We start from the raw sequence: 19618 nt of genomic DNA on the forward strand, positions 1-19618 counted from the left end.
AATGCCTGAAATCAGTGAACAGTGAAAGACATCTGCAACTTGGCCAAAAGCTTGGGTATGCTTTAGATTTTTTTTATTAATTTGCAACCATGGTAATATTTATAATAAACATGAAAATCCCTGTTTTGACCTGAAAGATAAAGTGAAATATTTAGAAATATTTTGTCTCTCTGTCACCCCAGGAAATTTCGTTTATGTCTTTCATTTTTTTACAAGCTCGATTTTTTTATTTTTATTTTACCTTTTACAGGTAAGGGATTAATTTGCAATTGCGAGTTTTGCAATCTGTACAAATGTTTAAGAAAGTATTAAAGCACAAACAAAGAAGTACCTCCACCGGCCGAGAGGGGCAGTACCTAAAAAACGGAAGCAGATTTACCAACACAACAGTGGCCACTCGTCACACGATTTCAGTATTTGGAGAGGATATCCTATCTAGTCATTGACTACGATCTTTAAAGTAAGTACATTTTTCCTTTTTGTGTAACGCAATATTATGTTCATTTTTTACATTTTTAGTTCAGCTTTTTCAAATATGTTCTTGCCTTACTAGTCAAGCTAGTAAGTTAGCCTTGTTTACAAAGTTTTCGTCATGTTTCTGACATAGCTAACGTTAGTTAGGCTAACGTTACTTAGTTTCTTCCTGGCGTTAGTTTTTTCTTTTCTTCTTTTAACTATATTTACGTATGTTTATGCAAGTGTGAGTACTACAGTATGTGGTTTAAGATAGTATTGGTCAGTCGAATAATTAACTAACTTAAGTAACCAAATCCTGAAGGACAATTCTCCCGCCCACGTGGGAATGGTAACGTTAGCAAAATCTTTACAACAAGAAAGACTGATCAGTATAACTTGTGTTGTTTTCTAACTAAACATAATGATGTTTTGTTTGATTCGACAACCATGCTGCTAGTCTAGTTTAACTTACAGTGTTAGCTAACACATGCTGCTTCGCCTTTTTTACTCACTGAATTCAAGCATGTTCGACATGTTGAAATGTATCTAGCTACAGTAGATCGCCAAAGCTTTACATCTAGAAAGAAAGCTTTACATCTAGAAAGTTTAACTTTTGGTGTTTTCTTACAAAAATAACGATGTATGTGTGTGTGTATATATATATATATATATGTATATATGTGTGTATATGTATATATGTGTGTATATGTATATGATTGTGTTTGTCTGAACATGGTTTTCTGTTGATCCACTTGTGAAAATGACTCGTTTTTTGAAGGGGTGAGCATTTTAATGTTATTGATTTTGCCTGGAAATTAATCAAAAAGTATAATTTATGCAAAATGTTCTTCTATTTTAGATGGTTCACATTGTTCAGTTTATCAACGAGGAGGATCTGCCATTTGCAGTGGTTCCGCAAGAGTGGCTCAGCGAGAGCATGTGCCATTGGCCCCCATTTAACCTCAGCAAAAAGACGAAGGCAACAATTTAGCCATCCTCTGCACACCTCCACACAGCACCTGGGAGAAACATCATTTTAAGTTCATGAAGGGAGCAGGTAAATGGGTCTGACTTGTGTATTTGATTTTCCTGTATTTCATCTGTGTAATTTATTTTCTGTTTATTGTGGATAACTGACTCTTTCATTCATTATTCCCTACTCTAGAATCTTGGAAGTCTCAAGAAAAAAAACTCTAGAAAGATGCATCGATTCCAGAAAACCAGGAAAATGCTGAACTGGTATGTAAAATCTATTGCTGTTATGCTGGATTTGTGATCCTGCCACTAAACTATACCATTTGTTAGATTTTCAAATTTCTGTTTCCTCTTTCTCGCAACCAGGTTTCTCCCCAGTAATCCAGACTCCACTTCACAGAGCCAAGAGTTTGAGTACAAGTAAGTGATGTTATTTGTGAAGTTTTTTTGTCTTGGAAACTATTGCTTCTATTTGAAGTCGGCATGAACCGGAAGTTACAAACGACTTTTCTCCAGTGTTGTGACGTATTTAAAAATGAAACGGTATATTGAACGGAGGGCAGGGTTTTACTCTAGCGCTCCTCTTCTCCATCTCTGCTCATAGCACGGTTTGAGGGGAGTTGCCACGCCCTCGCGCCATAGCACATGACCGGAAGAGAAGTCGTTTCGAGGGGGGAGGGAAGGGTAACGTATTTGATTAAAGATTATAAGGCTACATGAATTTTAAAAGAATAATGAAGTGCACAGATAAATCATTTATAATAAACACTACAATATTACATATAAAAATACAAATTGTAAAATCTTACTTCAAGAGCAGGTGAAGCAAGTTCAACAAACAATGTTGAAGACGTTTGCTTGCACTGAGCAATTAGGTACAACTTGCAAACAGCACCTGTGGCTGTCGGTTTAATTCCCACTGGGGCTACCTGTACATGTAGTAGACCTAGATATAAAGTAAAATTTAAGATTGTATACTGCATATATTACAGTCTGAATCCTTAGCCTTTCACATTTTTTATTTATTTATGAGAAGCTTCAGAGAAATGTAATTTGTAACACTTTTTTGGATTTTCAGCTTGGTGTAGGGGATAAAGCATGTTTTAGAGACATGTTCCTGAAGACCATTGTTCAAAGTAAGTTGGATTTTTTTTTTTTTTTAATTTAATTAGATGTGTATGTCCTATTGTCCTCATGCAATTCAAATTAAATGACAGATCTGTATTTTCTATATTAGCCATCCGGAAGGACCCGGCAACCCAGGATGCACTGATGAGGCGGTCCAGGTTAACGTTGCGCGTTACCTGAAAGGAGCATCTGACCGTGAAGGCAGAAAAAGGCGCCGCACAGCTGAGAGGGACCCACAGCCGACCACTTAAAACTAGACTGACTACTGACACCCCAGAATCACTGACAACTGGAATCCTTTCTTTATCTTGCAGTCAGTAGAATCAAGACCCCTAAAGAAGTCAGAAGTGTCAGACTACACTCACTCACTGTGGAAATTACTTTCTTTTTTTCTTTTTCAAATAAAGCTTGTAAATCCTTGTGCCACAGGTCAGCATTGCCGTTATAATGGCCTATTCTACTCCAGAGCTTTACTATAAATTACTACCACTTATCATATTGTTAGAAATGGCTTGTAAATGTAGTTATACTTTTATTTATTTGGTATCTTGCACATTATTTGGTATCAAATATCCTCTTTACTTGTCATAATGTTTACTGGTAATTTGTTACCCTAGAGCTGTCCTTTTTATATGAAAACTTATTGTAAGTGTTGTAATTGCAGCCTTTTGAATCCAAAATTGAATTGGAAACCTGCATGTTAGTATATTGATTTATTTATTTTTCTGTTATGTTTCAGTGATCTGAAACATCTTGTTTAAATGACAGTTACTGTACTTTGAAACGTGGAATAAAAATGCCAATTGTAAATTTGTCTGGTTTGAGCAATCATTATTCTTGATAAACTGCATGCTATAAATAAAATATATATATATATATATATCTAGCCAGAATAAGCGGCGGCAGAGCGCTCGAAAATAGCGTTTGCCTCCGGCGGGCCGCGGAAGGACGGCCTTCAATATAAAGCGCGGCGGAACGGCGGTTGGCCCGCGGGCCGGCCGCTTAACGAAGGCGGTAGGAAGGCGGCTGCCGCTTTTAAAAAGCGGCTGCCGCCGGCGGTGCGCCGTCCAACGTGTTTGCGATGTCGCCATTCTGACGCTCCTACTGCCGCCGGAGAACCGACGGTGGTCCGCCGACTCATTGCTATCTGGGGTAAGGGCCGCCGAACAATCGTATTTGAACAAACCCTTTAGCAGAATGGATTAAAAAAAATTGGAGTCACTGGGATGAAAAAACAAAAACAACAAAAAACACACTCTCCACCACATGACGGCGCCACCCTCCCCATTCGCCTGCACTTTCAGCACGCCCAGTCATTTCTTGGACCGTTCCCTCTCCAGTCTAGTAGCCACACTTGCCCCATCCCTCTTTCTTCCTGGCCCCTGAAACACACTTCCTCTCCATTGAAATCCGTCGCGAGCACTAGGTAACGAGCGCTCGACACCATGGCGGACAGCGCGAGCGAGAGCGACACGGACGGCGCGGGCAGCAGCAGCAGCTCCGCCACCCCGCAGTCCTCCTGCACCTCGGCGGCCGCCTCCAACACCACTACGACCACAACGAACACCGCCACCAAAGCACAGGGCGTCGTGATCTCGCAGTCCCGACTGGAGGAGCTGACAAACCGACTCGCGTCACTGCAGCAGGAGAACAAAGTGCTGAAGATCGAGCTCGAGACGTTCAAGTTGAAGTGCAAAGCGCTGCAGGAGGAGAACCGTGACCTGCGCAAAGCTAGCGTCACCATTGTGAGTCAGCCCGTGTTTTTATCACTTTAATCTCCGCGGCACACCTGACAACACCATCACGGCATGCAAAGACGTCTGAGCCACATTATACACCACACTGGGGTGCCAAGTTAAATAGTTTGTGGGAAAATAGAAGAGTTTAAGGTCGCTAAACCTGCTAGCCTTCGAGCTAACTGTGAAAATATCCAACAAAAGCCTGATGGCACGTTAATAGTTTCAGTGAAAATGTATATCACAGGCCAGCTTCTTAAAAATAGTTTAGATTTCAACATGGACCGTTATAGCCTACAATGTATCTGTCTTTGTGTATGTTTTTCGTCTTAACGTTGTTTTATTTGGTTAGTAGTACTCCGCAGGTGTGTGTGTATACTGACCACATAAGGCGTTTACTGATTTACCACAAGCTTAATCATCAACATGCTTCTAATGCAGAACGTGTTTTTGCACGTCTGATACTCTGTGTTGAGCGAATAAGGTTGTCATCAGGACTTCATATTTGAGGCCTGTGTCAGGGTGGAAGTTGGCACTCTGAATATTTGGCTCTAATGCGTCAACATCCTGAATGTGAATCAGACCATCTGCATTTTAGACAATGAGCCAAAACCCAAGTGTCACTATAGAAACACTGACACTTATATTAAGTGCGTTTGCATTTATGACAATCTGTAATGGTGGAAATTCATAGTGGAATGTGTTTCTTGTTGGTTGTGCAATTGTTTACTGTGAGAAATCCATTTCTGAATAATTTTGCTGGATTTATTGTGCAGAGTAGGTATTACATGTCTCATTGTCAATAATAATTATTGTCTGAATACCTATTTCCTTTGTAATCAGTATTTGTGATCTAAAATTTAGTAAATAATAGTTTTGAAATCATGTTTCAAGATCAAATATTAATTACTTGGTTACAGAAGTATGTGGGAATATAATGTCAAATATTTTCCCAAGAGAAATCTTTAAGAATAATTGCCTTTTTCAAATGCATGAGTGTTTTTTTTTTTTTTTTTTTCTGAAGCAAGCGCGGGCAGAACAAGAGGAGGAGTTCATCTCCAACACTTTATTTAAGAAGATTCAGGCTCTGCAGAAAGAGAAGGAGACGCTCGCTGTCAACTATGAGAAAGAAGAGGAGTTCCTCACCAATGACTTGTCTCGGAAGCTCATGCAGGTGAGAAACTCTAGAAGGAAAGAGCCCATCAGTGGCGTTTGAGGTCAGGGGTGGGAAATTTGATCGCTTGCCCTTAGAATCATCCCTAAAGGTAACTTTCACATTGAGATACAGTAAGACACCTATTTCAAAGTTATTGTTCAGCGGCAACCAAAATAAGCTGCTGAACAATAGCTGATTAAATCGTGTGAGAGATTGTTTTGGTGTTGTGGCCATTAGTCAGACTGAATCTGGCTCTTCTTAGCGGAGACCAGATGACATTGTTTATGGTGCGTGCGTGTGTTTAGTAGGTGTGTTGTATTGTGTGGAGGAGTAAAGAAAGAGATTATGGAACTAGTGTGCATATACAGTTGGTGTGACTCATTAATATTTTAAAAAGATTTTGTAATGTTTTTGAAAGTCTCTTATGCTCACCAAGGCTGATTGTTTTTAAATAAATAAAAAAATACAACAAAAACACTCAAATTTGAAATAGCTGTTTTCCTTTTTTAAAATATATTTTAAAATGTGTTTCTTCAGTGTCACATGAACCTCCAGATTAATTTAAATATGCTGTTTTGGTGTTTAAGAAACATTTCTTACCAATGTTGAAAACATCTGTGCTGCTTAATATTTTTGTGGAAATCATGATATTGTTATAATAGAACGAATAGAAAGTTCAGAAGAACGGCAATTATTTGAAATAGAAATCTTTTGTAACATTATAAATGTCTTACTGATTACTGTTTGATCAATTTAATGCATTTCTTGCTGAATAAAATTATTAATTTCTTTCAAAAACAAATCTTACTGACTTTAAATTTTGCATGGTACTAGTGATATAAATATAATATATGCAGACATGGCTCAGCAATGAAAGGTTGGCCCAGTATGGAAGAGTTTTGGACCAGTCGTTAGAATCCAGTGCTGTGTAGTCAGTATATCTTATGCTCATTGATTGTGTTTGTTTTTAATGGGTTGCAAACATTTGTTTTTCTGTGGTGTATTGAATTTGGAACACTGTTGCAGATTCTTCTGGTTAAAATGTGTTGCAGTGGTAAACTGCATGGTATATTCTAGGGCTGCCTCCTAATAGTCGACAAAACGTTAGTCGACAAGAAGAGGCTTGGTCGACTCAATTTTAATCAGTGGGTTAGTACTAACAGAAAAATCCACAGGAATTGGCAAAGTCACGCTGTGACAGATCGCTTACATGGCTGGTCCATGCGGTAATATGTCGGACAGAAGACAAAAAAAACTTTCGAGAGGGTAAAGAATGACCACAAAATGGTGACGTGGAACCTCAAACATGATTGATTTAAACCAGAAGTAGTCTAAAGTAAGCCACTTTACATGGCCGCTCGATAAATGTCTGCTAATATTAGTTGAATAGCCAAGTATTGGTGTGGAAGCTAAATTAGTATCGCGCTTACTGCACCACATGTTTAACTTAACTTCCAAGTCCATGCATCTTCTCAAAGGCCAGTGTTACCGCTTCATTGTAAGCAAGCTCACTTCTCCCCGACAATGTGGACATTAGAAAGTAACTAGTATTCCTTTCTCATAATATAAAGACGACGGAGATCAGAGGATGGAGATCAGTGATTGGCCATATTGTAGTGTTTCAGTCTACTGGTATAAATTATTTTTATTTATTCATTTTTATATAATGTTTATTTATTTTGTTTTTGTTCAGACTTCTGAGTTTTCATTTGATGTTAAGGCTACTTACTCATTGACCTGATTATGTTTGCACTGATATTTCTCTTTTAAGGGTTTGAGTTTGCTGTATATTTTTGTTTATTTATCATTTATATTTAAGTCCTACATTTTAAAAATATTTTTGTTAATTCTTTTTTTTTTATTTTTTTAGATAAAGCTGTTATTTATAGGTAATTTTTTGTTTGCGTTCTGATCTCAGACAAATTCATGCAATGTTTGCAGCAAGCTTTTTGCGATAGCACGCTGGAACATTTCATTTATATTTTAAATACTCATTATTATGGTTGAGTATTTCTCCCCCGACTGATCGACTAATGGCTTAAATGAACGACTAACTGACGACTTGGAAAATCTTTAGTCAGGGACAGCCCTAGTATATTTGCAACACTAGTAACAATGCATGAGCGTTCAAAATAGTTACCATGAGTTATCAAGGTAAAGACATCAGGGTAAATTGTGACAACATAACATTACTGCTTTGCATCACAGGCTTTGCCCATCATGTTTTGATTCAGGACTGTTGCATTTTTTTCCCCCCTCTTATACGCTCTTTCGTTTTCAGCTTCAGCATGAAAAGGCAGAGTTGGAGCAGCATTTGGAGCAGGAGCAGGAGTTCCAGGTCAATAAACTGATGAAGAAGATCAAAAAACTGGAGAACGACACCATCACCAAACAGCTCACTCTAGAGCAGGTAACTTCTTCAAACAACTTGCTGTAGAACAAGATCGTCTCTAAACCACTCATTCTTGACTGGCCACCATCTATTGCACAGACAATTTTTCAGATCAATTGGTCTAAACCAGTTGCGCTTTCAAAACAACAGGTGCTTCAAATAACCTAATTTTTTTGTTTGTTTTGTTAGCTTAGGCATCTGCCAGTACCTGGCTCTGGAACACGCATTCAGCAATCTTCTCGGATTAGAACAGGCTATTCAGGAGCAAACACATCATTTGTACTTTCGGAAAGTCCCACAATTATTATTGTGGCCCAAGATTTTTCCTTAAAGGTCCCCTGACATGAAATTTTCACTTTCTGAGGTTTTTTAAACATTAATATTAGTTCTCCTAGCGGCCTGTATTTGGTCCCCTCGTGTCTAGAAATTTCAGTCGGTATCGGTATCTTTATCTGCCTGTGAGAAAATGAGATTTCAGACGGGCTGATCTTGAATCTCCCCCGTATGACATACGGGGGAAAGGTTACCTCCCCCTTCTCTGCTTTGCCCGCCCAGAGAATTTGACCCGCCCATGAGAAAACGAGCTAGGAACAGGAAGTACGAACGTGCCGGCGCTATTTTAGTTTTTCCTAGAGAAATAGCTTTGAGATTTGAGTTTTTCCTCGAGAGATATCATGGCTTGCAAACGAGCGAAGCATGGCAGTTGATCAGTGTTCGGATGTACAAATGAACACAAAAGTATTTTTTTAGTTCCTTCATCCGAGCCTCTGAAGAAACAATGGGTTAATTTAATTTTTTCTGGAAATGCGCTGACACAACTTCCCAAAGTTTTGTATGGTCCAAACATTTCACCGACGACTGTTTCCTCAACTCGATGAACGTCTGAAAATAAATCGATCGAGCTACCAAGCAACAATTTCTGATGTGTAGCCTAATTGTTCAAGTTCAGACAGGTAAGTTAATCTTTCTCTCAAAATCGTTCAATACTGTTTATGCATCAGTAAGTCAAGCCAGTGACTAAAATATCAACTTCACATCGTTTATTTTAGTAGGATGAAAATAATCTTATTTAAATTCTGAACAAATTATACAGAAAGCGATCAAAGAACAATCTTTCCACACAGCGCGAGTTTATCTGGACAACTCGTTATGAAATCAATGACGCACGTTACACTGCACAACGAAGCTCTTTCTGTATGTACATCATCATGTTTGCATTGGGGAAAGCATTAGAGAGAGTGCAGAAACTACGTTGCAAAGATAAGATCTTTATTTCTAAATTATGAATATTTTTGATCTAAAAAACATACTAACATTATAAGGGCAACCCAGGAAACATTATAAAATTATAAAATAACCCCATGTCAGGGGACCTTTAAGACCATGCGTTGTATTGTTAAAATGCCATATTGTTTTATTAATTCCATGTAATGTGTGCAGCTCCGGCGTGAGAAGATTGATCTGGAAAACACTCTGGAACAGGAGCAGGAGGCACTGGTCAACCGGCTTTGGAAGCGCATGGACAAACTTGAGGCAGAGAAAAGGTAATGTCCCTTGTAATGTGGTCTTTTTTTTTTCTTAGTGCTTTTTTACATTAGTAAAAAAAAAAAACTTTGTATGCGTCCAAGCACACTTCATTTCACAATTTTACCTCTTCATTCTGATTGGCAGGATTCTGCAGGAGAAGCTTGACCAGCCAGTGTCAGCCCCTCCCTCTCCACGTGAAGTTTCCATGGAGATTGACTCTCCCGAAAACATGATGCGGCACATCCGCTTCCTGAAGAGTGAAGTGGAGAGGCTGAAGCGCAGCCTCCGCACTACAGAACTACAGCGTGAGTCCTTGTCTCATTACGCACTCCTGCACCAACACAGTCTTTCTGCCATCATACTCAACCAGAGGAAAACAAATTGCACTGCAAATTTGGATACATTAGCTCATGGTATTCATACTAAATAGAATTCCAGATTAGGATAAGTATGTCCCAATATAGTACATTGGAAATAGTACACTAAAAGATACCCAGAGGGTATACTATTTCCAGTGGGTTTTTGAAGTATGTGTCTTTGCATGGTTTTTGGATATAAATGTAAGAAATAATGTATTGCCAGATTGTTGAGCTAATATTTGCATGTAAATATAAACAGATGCAAATATTAACAGTATGACAGTGAGGTTTGAAAGTGCAATTTTATGTTTTGGTGTACTAGTGTTGTCAAAAATATTGATATTTCGATATGTATCGATACGGAAATATCTAAAAGTTCCAATACTTCTTTTCTGCAGTCTTAATACACCGATACCAGCTGCGCTGTTTCGCTCTCTCTTCTCTCCGATGGGGAATTTACAGTTTGACACACTCGCCTTCTGTCAATCACTCGTCTCACTCAATTCGCTCTGGTTGAATAGTGCCGGTACTACTCATAATTTGATTAATTCCCGCAGGTTTTGCATTCACATCAAAAGAATGCGCACCACTGATCTATATGTAAGTGGCGCACACATAAAGCCGCCTCTCAAACAGCTTGCGAGTACCAAATTGAGTTGTTTTTGCGTGGCTACATTTGTGGCTACATTTCAGCAGGCTCAATGCCAACAGGCCGCGATGCAATATTTGCGACAAGATGATTGCTGCCAAGACCGGCAACACGACAAATCTGATGAAGCACTTGAAAATGTTTGCATTGGTGCTTTTTTACAGACTCAAAGACTAGTAAAAAAGTCTGTAAAAAAAGTCAACAAACTGAATCAATAAAACCAACGTTTTTTTGAGGTAATGTAATCTTGTTAAAACGGATTTCATAAAATTGGTATCGAAAAAAGTATCGTTCAGGAACCGGTTTCAAAGTCAAGGTATCGGTATCTACATTTTTTGAATGATACCCAGCCCTAAACAAAAGACAAAGAAAATCGCTCGCTGCTCTTGTACCTTTAATCATAAGCATTAATCTGTATTTAATTTTTACAATGAAAACTATCCAGTGTTTTTTTTTATTTTTTTTTTATTACTTTATTTAATTCCTGTAATTTCTTGCCTGAAAACTAGCCAACTGTTAGACCCACCTGAAAAACTTAACGCCATGTTTTTGTCTCTTTATTTTAATCTATTTATTTGTGCTATTGTTTGCAGTTTGTTTATTTGTTCTTATTTTATTACTGATTGTTTTCTTGTTTTTTTTTTCTTATCGAAGTTAGAAATTCCAGTATCGTGACAACACTATGGTGTACTCTTGTATACTGACCAGTGAATTACATGGTTTTACTTTTGTAGTACAGATTGGGATGCAGCCTTAGCTTGTGGCACAGTGCAGTGAGTTCCACACAGTTGTTTTTTTCTTAGCTTGAATACTTTTTTTTAATTGTGTTATGGCCACTAGAGGGAGACATCTGCATTGTAAGACAACCATAGCTTACTCTCTAGCTCATGGTATCGCACCCATTAAAGCTTTAAGCAGGTATTAACACAACATAGCATTGAGTCAGCAATAAGGTAGATATAAAAAGCTTTTAAAACTTAGCAGGTAAAAGATCGAGGTATTTATACTGTGTGTGTGTGTGTATATATATATATATACAGTGTGTGTTTTAAAACTATTTTAATTATTTAAAAATATGAACTTAATTTTAATTTGAGACTATATAGTGGACTTCAAACAGTGAAAATGGTAATCCATTTTTCTATTTTTATATATAAATTATAAAATCAGCTATACTGTAAATGTATGCTGTTATTATAATTTATAATTAATCAAAAATAGAAAAACTTTAATTTAACAGTAAGACTTAGTTTTTGTCTTAGTATTTGAAAGTTTAAAATTATGATCGTGTAATCATGTATTTTGAAAATGATTCAAGGAGCATCTTCTTCATCTTCAGTTTATTACAGTTTGTATATCTTTGTAACATTTGTTTGTTTTCCATCATCACTCCCTCCAGACACAGAGAAGCGGGCTCAGTACATTGAGGAGGAAAGGCAGATGAGGGAAGAGAACATCCGTCTTCAGAGGAAACTCCAGAGAGAAATGGAGAGAAGAGAGGCGCTGTGCAGACAACTGTCAGAGAGCGAGAGCAGCCTTGAGATGGATGATGAGAGGTGCGTTAAACACATACAGAAAAGATGACTGGAATCATAACCTTATCTATATACAATGTTTTTGACGGTCTGAATATGATCAAACTGAAAATAACTGGACATGTCTTTCTTAACGTAGTACGTAGGGCTGCATTTCCCAAAAGCATCGTGAGCTAAGTTGATCATAGAGACCATTGGTTGCAATAGTTCTATGATCTATTTAGGCTTATGCTGCTTTTGGGAAACGCAGCCCGGCTACGTTTAAACCTTGGATATTGCATCTTAGTTATTTTGAATCTCTCTCTCTCTCTCTAGATATTTTAATGAGATGTCTGCTCAGGGACTGAGAGCTCGTACGGTGTCCAGCCCAATCCCCTACACCCCCTCTCCTTCCTCCAGCCGCCCCATCTCCCCTGGTATGTGTCCACACATTTAGCTTTGTAAATGTATCACTCTTTTATAGCAAAACATTTTTTTTAAAGGAACTAATACTTTTATCAGCAAGGACGCATTAAATGAATAAAAAAGTGACAGTAAAGACATTCATAATGTTACAATAAAAAAATAAAAAAAATGCTGTTCTTTGTTTACAGGAGTAAATTACATTTTAAACAATTAAAATAGAAAACTGTTATCTTAAATTGTAATAATATTGCACAATGTTAGTGTTAGTTATTTATACTTTTATATTTATTTACTAGTTATACTTGTATTTCTGATCAAATAAATGCAGCCTTGGTGAGCACAAGAAACTTCTTTAAAAGCTGGTACAGACTTTTGAACAGGTGTTTGTGATTAACAGATTGTATGTGCTTTGTCTTTGATCCACATTTTAACACTCAAGGTTTTTGGCACACAGCCTTTTGGTCAGTTCATAAGATTATAATTGATTAGACAAACATGTTTTTTATGGAGTGTTAATTATTATACAAGTTGTACTGTGCTGTGATGTGAAGGTATAATAGGTAAAAGACTTGCTTTCATTCCCCTTCTGAGATCAAACAGATGAATGACCTTTGAGGACTTCAAAAAAGATTATTTCAGACCGATGCTCCAGTAGATGTTTATGGGTGGTACATTTGCTTTGCATATATTGCAGTTATTGATAAATATAACATAAATTAACTAGATAATAAACTAAAACAATCTTTAATAAGATAAAGTACCCAATGAACAAGTATATCAAGTTATTTAAATCAAAAGTGTATGTTGTTCAAATGACCAAAGATTCATGTCAATAAGGAGTTTAAATAATAAAGTTTTTATTTAGGCACAGTGTACTGTTTATTGCTGGTTTTTAATAACGGCATTAACGGGTTGATATCATGTAAAAAAAAAAAAAAAAAATTTTTAAAAACATGTTTGCTTTAGTTTATTAGATGATAGAATTTACATATGCATGATGAAAAGTATAACAGTGCACATTTGAAGGCGTGAAAGCCTTTTTTTTATATTCTATTGCTGAGAAAGACTGGTTTATAGTCTTCTTTCATTAGGTTCCGTTGAAAAAGGAGTCCAGTTATTTATACATTTTCCCATGATCCCAGAGGAGTGACCTGCAAGAGCTATTTATATTTGTTCTGCATACTGTCAGTATGGTGGGCCAGGTTTCATAGTTTTTTGGATATATTGGCACATTACATAGATGTGACAAAAAAAAAAACTGTATAAAGGACCTCACTAAAACTGATCCGCAGATGCTGTTTTTTCATTCCAGGTTTGTCTTACGCTAGTCACACGGTTGGTTTCACCCCTCCAGCCACGCTGAGCCGAGCACCACTCCCCCACTACACATCTCCCGGGCTACACATCCACCCAGGACCCTCACACGCTGTACAGGTGCGTGTACACTATATGCACATGTCCAGCATATATATATATATATAATATAAACACACTCACTCTTTGCACAAGCTCATGTCGATGAGCAGCAAGATGTTTTCATGCAGGAAGTAGTGTGTATCATGCATGGCCTGTTTTCAGTTAATATCCGTCGTAACACCATTCAGTTGAATTGCTAACAGGACATTAGATGACTCATCTGTGAATCACCTGGTAACACTCGACCTCAGAATGCTCTTCCTCATCCCCTTTGTATGTTTAAGTTAATATAGACCAGTTCCGGGAATCCTCAGCCATCTAAATAAGATAAAGCACAAAAGCAGCATTCTCTTTTTCTCTTGCATCTCCTCCCTTGCTGTGTCCGTTGCAGTGTATTCTGACCTTTTAGATGGAGAGATAGCAGGGAGTCCCTGCAATAGAAAATCTAGTACACCACACAAGACCTTGGTTCTTATCAATCACAATCCCAAAGGTGCCATGGCACTTGTATTATGTAACAGAGATATTCAATTGTATTATAATGCAGAAACCCTGATAAGATAACAAACTCGCTGAACAAAAACATCCAGTGTTTTTATACATACAGGTACCTACAGTATCATTAGTGATGATGGACTACATTTTTACATTTAAATTGTAAAAAAAATTATAATAATTAAATTGTAAGAAAATGTTTTTTGATGTTACATACACCCATTCAGTCCGTTTTTTCACCATTTCACTTTGCCCAAGGAACATAAAAAAAAAAGAGTGTTGATGAATTGACACGTTTTATTCTTTAATCTTGCCGCTGGTTTTGCTGAGATTAAATATTGACTATCTAGTGTAAAAGCACAGCTTTATTCCTCACACTCAGTGTTGGGTGAAAAAAGTGAAATGGCAGTAATGTTTAGGAAAGTCAGACAAAGTGGTTTAAAAATTACTTCGAAGATTTTTTCTTTATGTGTGTGTCATAACCAGGTTCATGCCAGCTGAGACGAGACCTAGACATTCTTTATCACTTTCTGTCAATCATGGCAGCAGAATAATTGAGGTCACACTTCAGCTTTTGATTTCCAAATGAAAGGGCTGCTTACTGTATGTAAACATTTCTTATTATTATCAATGTTGAAAACAGTTGTGCTGCTTAATATTTTTGTGGAACCTGATTTTTCAGGATTCTTTGATGAAGAGCATGTTCAATAGAAATCTTTTATATATATATTTTTTTAAATAAATGTCTTTACAGTCACTTTTGATCAATTTAATGTATCCATGCCGAATCAAAGTTTGACATTTTTCTTTAAAAAACAAACAAACAAAAAACTTGCTGACCCCAGATTTTTGAAGTGTATATTGCTTTTTCAAGCTGTTTAGTACCATTTGAGAAAAATGACAGGTGCAACGTAGATTTAATGCGTCACTTTATCAGGTTAATGTTAACTAGCAGATAAATAAGTTATCTATAAATGTACAGCAGTGAAGTAACCATTTTAACCGGTCTCAATTTCAGCTTATGTATGTTCCGCAACACCCTTTGGATATTGTCCAGTTGAGCGGAGGCCAAAAATGTAAGATTAGCCTGGTTGCAGCAGCAATTAGTCATCATGTTTATGTCTGTTGCACAAAAATGACCCCTCTATGTACCACCAAAGACTTTTGATGAAGTGACTGACTAGGTAAGCACATTATATAACCTCACCATCCCTTAATGGGATGGCTCATTGCAAGCTTTAACATAGCTATCTAAATAACCAAAAACATCAACAATAAGAAGGAAGAACTTCTATTTAATAAGACTTCATCCGAGTGCTCGTCCTATTAACAAGACTCATTTGTAAGCAATTTAAATATTCTAGGTAAACTTCTGAGGTTATCAAGACAAATAGAAAAATCTAAGATATGCTTGTGTTTTCTTTTGTTGCAGTAGTATTAGCAATCTTTCAGTAAATCCAGTCACTTGATCAACATTCCTTGTACTTTTCAACAGATATGGTCTGGTATGAAAGCTGAACTGATTTGGTTATGTAATGAAGAATTTGATCACCTCAGGCTCTCGAAGAATAATATTCAGTGACATGTTTGGATTAGCATTATTTTTGCTTCTTTTTGCTTTCCCTATACCCATTTGAACATTGTGGATTATATTTTCCTGTTGGGGAGCTGTTGGCTATAGCAACAGTGATCTGTTTGTTTTAGCGAAGAGCGGTTGGCTCACTTTCATGTCCCGTGGCTCACTTTCATGTCCCGCGATGCCATGAAAAAGTCCGCTTGTTTTGATAAACCAAAGAAGTGACAGCAGAGCCAGACTGTTCCAACACACTCAGAGGGGTCACATTTGCACTTTCACACTCTGTTTTCACATGTAAACACTCATGTGTCAAATAAACTAGAGGTGATGATACCAATGCACATTCTGTGTGTAAGAGTTTTAGTGTTGATTTTAGCAAAAGCATGACCGCAATTGTCAGAAACTGTCGAAATGTGTTTGAATAACTTAGGAGTTACACTTCCATTCAAAATTTGTGGTACGTTTTTGAAAGAAGTCTTTTATGTTTACCAAGGCTGCATTTGTTTGATTGATAAAACCGCCAAAACACTAATATTGTGAAATATTATTTAAATTTCAAATATGTATTCTATTTTAATATATTTTAAAGTCCCCCTGCAGTCAACAATTTTATCCTTTAAAGGTAGGGTAGGCAATGACACTTTTTGTTATACTGGTTAAACTCTCTTCAAATCCTGATAGCAATCAATAATAGAAGTGGTCTAAATAGTAAAACATGTACACATATCTTCTGTGGAATATTCCTCCAATAATTCAGTCCGAATGCAATGATTGGATGTCCTACCTGCCTGTCAGCGTATGTATTTGCATACCTCCATGCAACCCTGCTAGCACAGACAGTAACAGAGCGCCGCAAACAAACAGCAGCCACCTTTTACAGTTCCTCCTGAACCAAAACAAGTTTATGCTGCGTTCAGGGCAGGCTATGCCGTAATTACAAGATTACCCATGAACCCAGAGGTTTGGAGCTGTTCACATCCTCGCACTCCAAATTGTGCATTTCTATTGCAACACTATCAATGGCGAAATGAATCTGCAGCTGGCAGCTTGTACAAGTCAGAGCTCTTTAGGTTGTTGATGTTGGAAATATTGGTTTAATTCAGCCTTATATGTTTGAACTAGAAACTGATTCAGAAGTGCACATTATACAGAGTCGTTTACAAGTCGATGTATCAGAATGGTAATGCGTTTTTATGTATCGCTCCCTACAATGTCGGACACAGCAGTAATTGATACGATTATCCTTTGGCTTGACTACGTTATCAATTAGCCAATAATGTGTTGCTTACATTACACAAACCATGTTCCCGTTCATCATCTCCGAGACAGACAGCTGCCTTCTAAAAATCAGCATCCTTAGAAATGCTTTTTTCTTCTAAAATATAGATTTTTTTTGTAACATTATATGTCTTTGCTGAATAAAAGGATTAATTTAAAAAAATTACATTAATGACCAGTATCACATTATGAGCTTGTCTTTTATTTCCTTCCCACATACAGAGGCCATCCCCAAGGAGAAGCACCAGCCCAGATAAGTTCAAGCGTCCCACTCCGCCTCCCTCCCCGAACACACACTCTGGAGCACAGCACCCTCCTCCTCCTCCGCCACCCGCACAGCCGATGGTTCAGTCCGGCTCCTCCCACTCTGTGACATCACAGAATCCCCCCTCTCAGCCTTAATGCATGCACCGTGCGCTACCTTAAGCTAGGCTGCTCCAAGCTAGGCTATACTACTACTATAATGATAACAACTCAGTGATCCTCCACTGGGCAAAGGTTGGAAGGTTTTTGGAGCGGATATGGAATTAGAGGACAGTTGAACTGGGGAACCAAAGGACTGGGAATGTGAAAAGGGAGAATGTGTAGATGCTTGGCCGACTGACAGATCCATAACCAGCCCCATGCCGTTAAATTTCGTTTTTCTTACTATTTTTTTTCTTCTTTTTTTTTCTTCAAGTGATCAAGCTGGCTCAGGAAACAATTGGGAAAGGTTTAGAAGATTGTACGAGAGGGTTGTCAGCTGCGTATGTCTGCATTTTGTTTGTGGAAAGTCTTTCCCATGCCCCCATTTAATCTTAATTGTTTTAACAGATTGACTGTTATATCGAATCAAAATTTTACATTTAATAAACAACTGAATGCTTGATTGGATAAATCCTTCCTCTCAAATGACTGTCTTCACAAAGGTTGAAAAAGAACTGAATCCCAGCACATTTGCCGTGGGGGCGGCAGTAAAATGTTTTGTTTTATCGTGTTTGTATGTTTTAGGCCGTTTTTGTTTGTAAAACAGATGTGTGTGTGTCTCGTTGGCAGCATGTAGATGGTAAAGAAGACAGACTGAAATGTACTGAAACAGCACTTGTTGCCTCTCTGTGTGTGTATTATAGTGGGATTATAGTGTTTGTGTGTGCGGGTGTTTGTGTGTTTCTGCACAGCCATAGAGGTTTCCCACGACTGCTGGTCGGGGACCAGTCTCTCCCTGCTAGAATCCAAACATGACCCGCTACAAAAACAAAGTCATACTGGTTTCTGATCAGCAGCTCAACCTCTCTCGGAGCCTTCGCTGTAAAGTGAGTGCCCTGAATGCTTATTCAGATGGGGAATTTTGCTTAATGCCAGTGTCATATAACACCTAAATATGAACCGACATGTTGATGCAACAAAACAAGGTACTGTTGAACAATAACTCAACATGATTAAATGCTTGTACAAAAAAAAAAGTGTTTTTTTGTTTGTTTGTTTTTGGCCTGAAATGTGTGTGCAAGTGATTGGACTTTTGAGTCTTTAAGGATATTGTAATTCTGAAGGTTGTTTTCTTTAATTTTCACAGTCAGATCCAGGGGGAGGCTTCTGAAGTCATGAGTCATTAGTCATGTTTACTTTTAAGATGAACTACCCTAGTTCAAAAAGTTTTTAAATATATTTTTTTAAATCAAGAAAGGGGCCATGTTCCCTAAATAGATCTCCTTCTATGATTCGTTAAAAATAGTTAGTTAAAACTAAGGTTATATTATGAGAGAAAACAAATATCTTCATTGCAAAAAGCAAAAAAATAACTTCTAACCATTAATGAACTCGTGCGTAGTTTTGTCAAATAAATATACATTTTTGAAAGAGAGGCATGCCCTCATTCTCAAATCATGATCCTAAGAAACTGACACAGGCCGTTAAATATAGTTGTAGACAATGAGACAAACATTTAGTCTTAACCCATTTCTGTGGACCGAGAGCATAATACAACCAAAACTCGAGAGACATTTATATTTTCCTATTCAGGAATGTCATGCAAATAATGTTGCATGTCATGGGGCCTATACAGTTAATAATAATATTAATACATTTCACTGCTTAATTTGAAAGAAAGTGTAATTTCTAAGCTTTCAATTAGTACCATATGTGCTTCCTGTGCTATTGATCTGTTTCTGAGGATGTTGCATTTCCATTTCGGCATTCAGTCGTTACCAAGATGTCTTGATACCTATCATAGAGCACATGTTAGCAATTCTAAATGTGTGTGTGAAACTTCAGTTTGCAATGTACAGACATTGTGCATCAACTTTATAACATCAGCCCTCTGTAGGTGTCAGGTAATATTGCACACCTGCTTGGCACTGCACATCAACCCCCCACCACAGTTTTCCATTCTAATTACCCAACACCTCTCTTATGTCTTACCAAGCACTGGTTCTCACACACATACAGTCCTGTAGCTGTGTGGTAATCCCTGCAGAAGTATTTCAGCATAAGCTGTCCTGTTCTGCTTTCTCTCTGCCAAGCCACTCTCACCTGGTTCAGACTGGTTTTGTCAGGCTA

The 19618-nt window shown here is 37.6% G+C and overlaps 1 protein-coding gene and 1 long non-coding RNA gene across 2 annotated transcripts; both read left to right on the top strand.

Moving 5' to 3' along the window:
• The first annotated feature begins 1333 nt into the window (after positions 1-1333).
• On the top strand, positions 1334-3158 carry LOC130070665 (uncharacterized). The gene is made up of 5 exons (XR_008803903.1): positions 1334-1513; positions 1622-1695; positions 1798-1851; positions 2510-2567; positions 2669-3158. It is a non-coding gene; the product is annotated as an uncharacterized LOC130070665 (long non-coding RNA).
• A 702-nt stretch (positions 3159-3860) lies between these two features.
• Positions 3861-18525, top strand: ccdc6a (coiled-coil domain containing 6a). The gene is made up of 9 exons (XM_056235004.1): positions 3861-4304; positions 5320-5469; positions 7733-7861; positions 9284-9387; positions 9515-9675; positions 11778-11934; positions 12229-12329; positions 13631-13752; positions 17306-18525. Exons 1-9 carry the CDS (start codon positions 4005-4007, stop codon positions 17483-17485), a joined length of 1404 nt encoding a protein of 467 aa, XP_056090979.1. The 5' UTR covers positions 3861-4004; the 3' UTR covers positions 17486-18525.
• Positions 18526-19618: the final 1093 nt, after the last annotated feature.

This window comes from Rhinichthys klamathensis, unplaced genomic scaffold (assembly GCF_029890125.1).
Source record: "Rhinichthys klamathensis goyatoka isolate OS25496 unplaced genomic scaffold, OSU_Roscu_1.1 h1tg000412l_1, whole genome shotgun sequence".
NCBI lineage: Eukaryota > Metazoa > Chordata > Actinopteri > Cypriniformes > Leuciscidae > Rhinichthys > Rhinichthys klamathensis.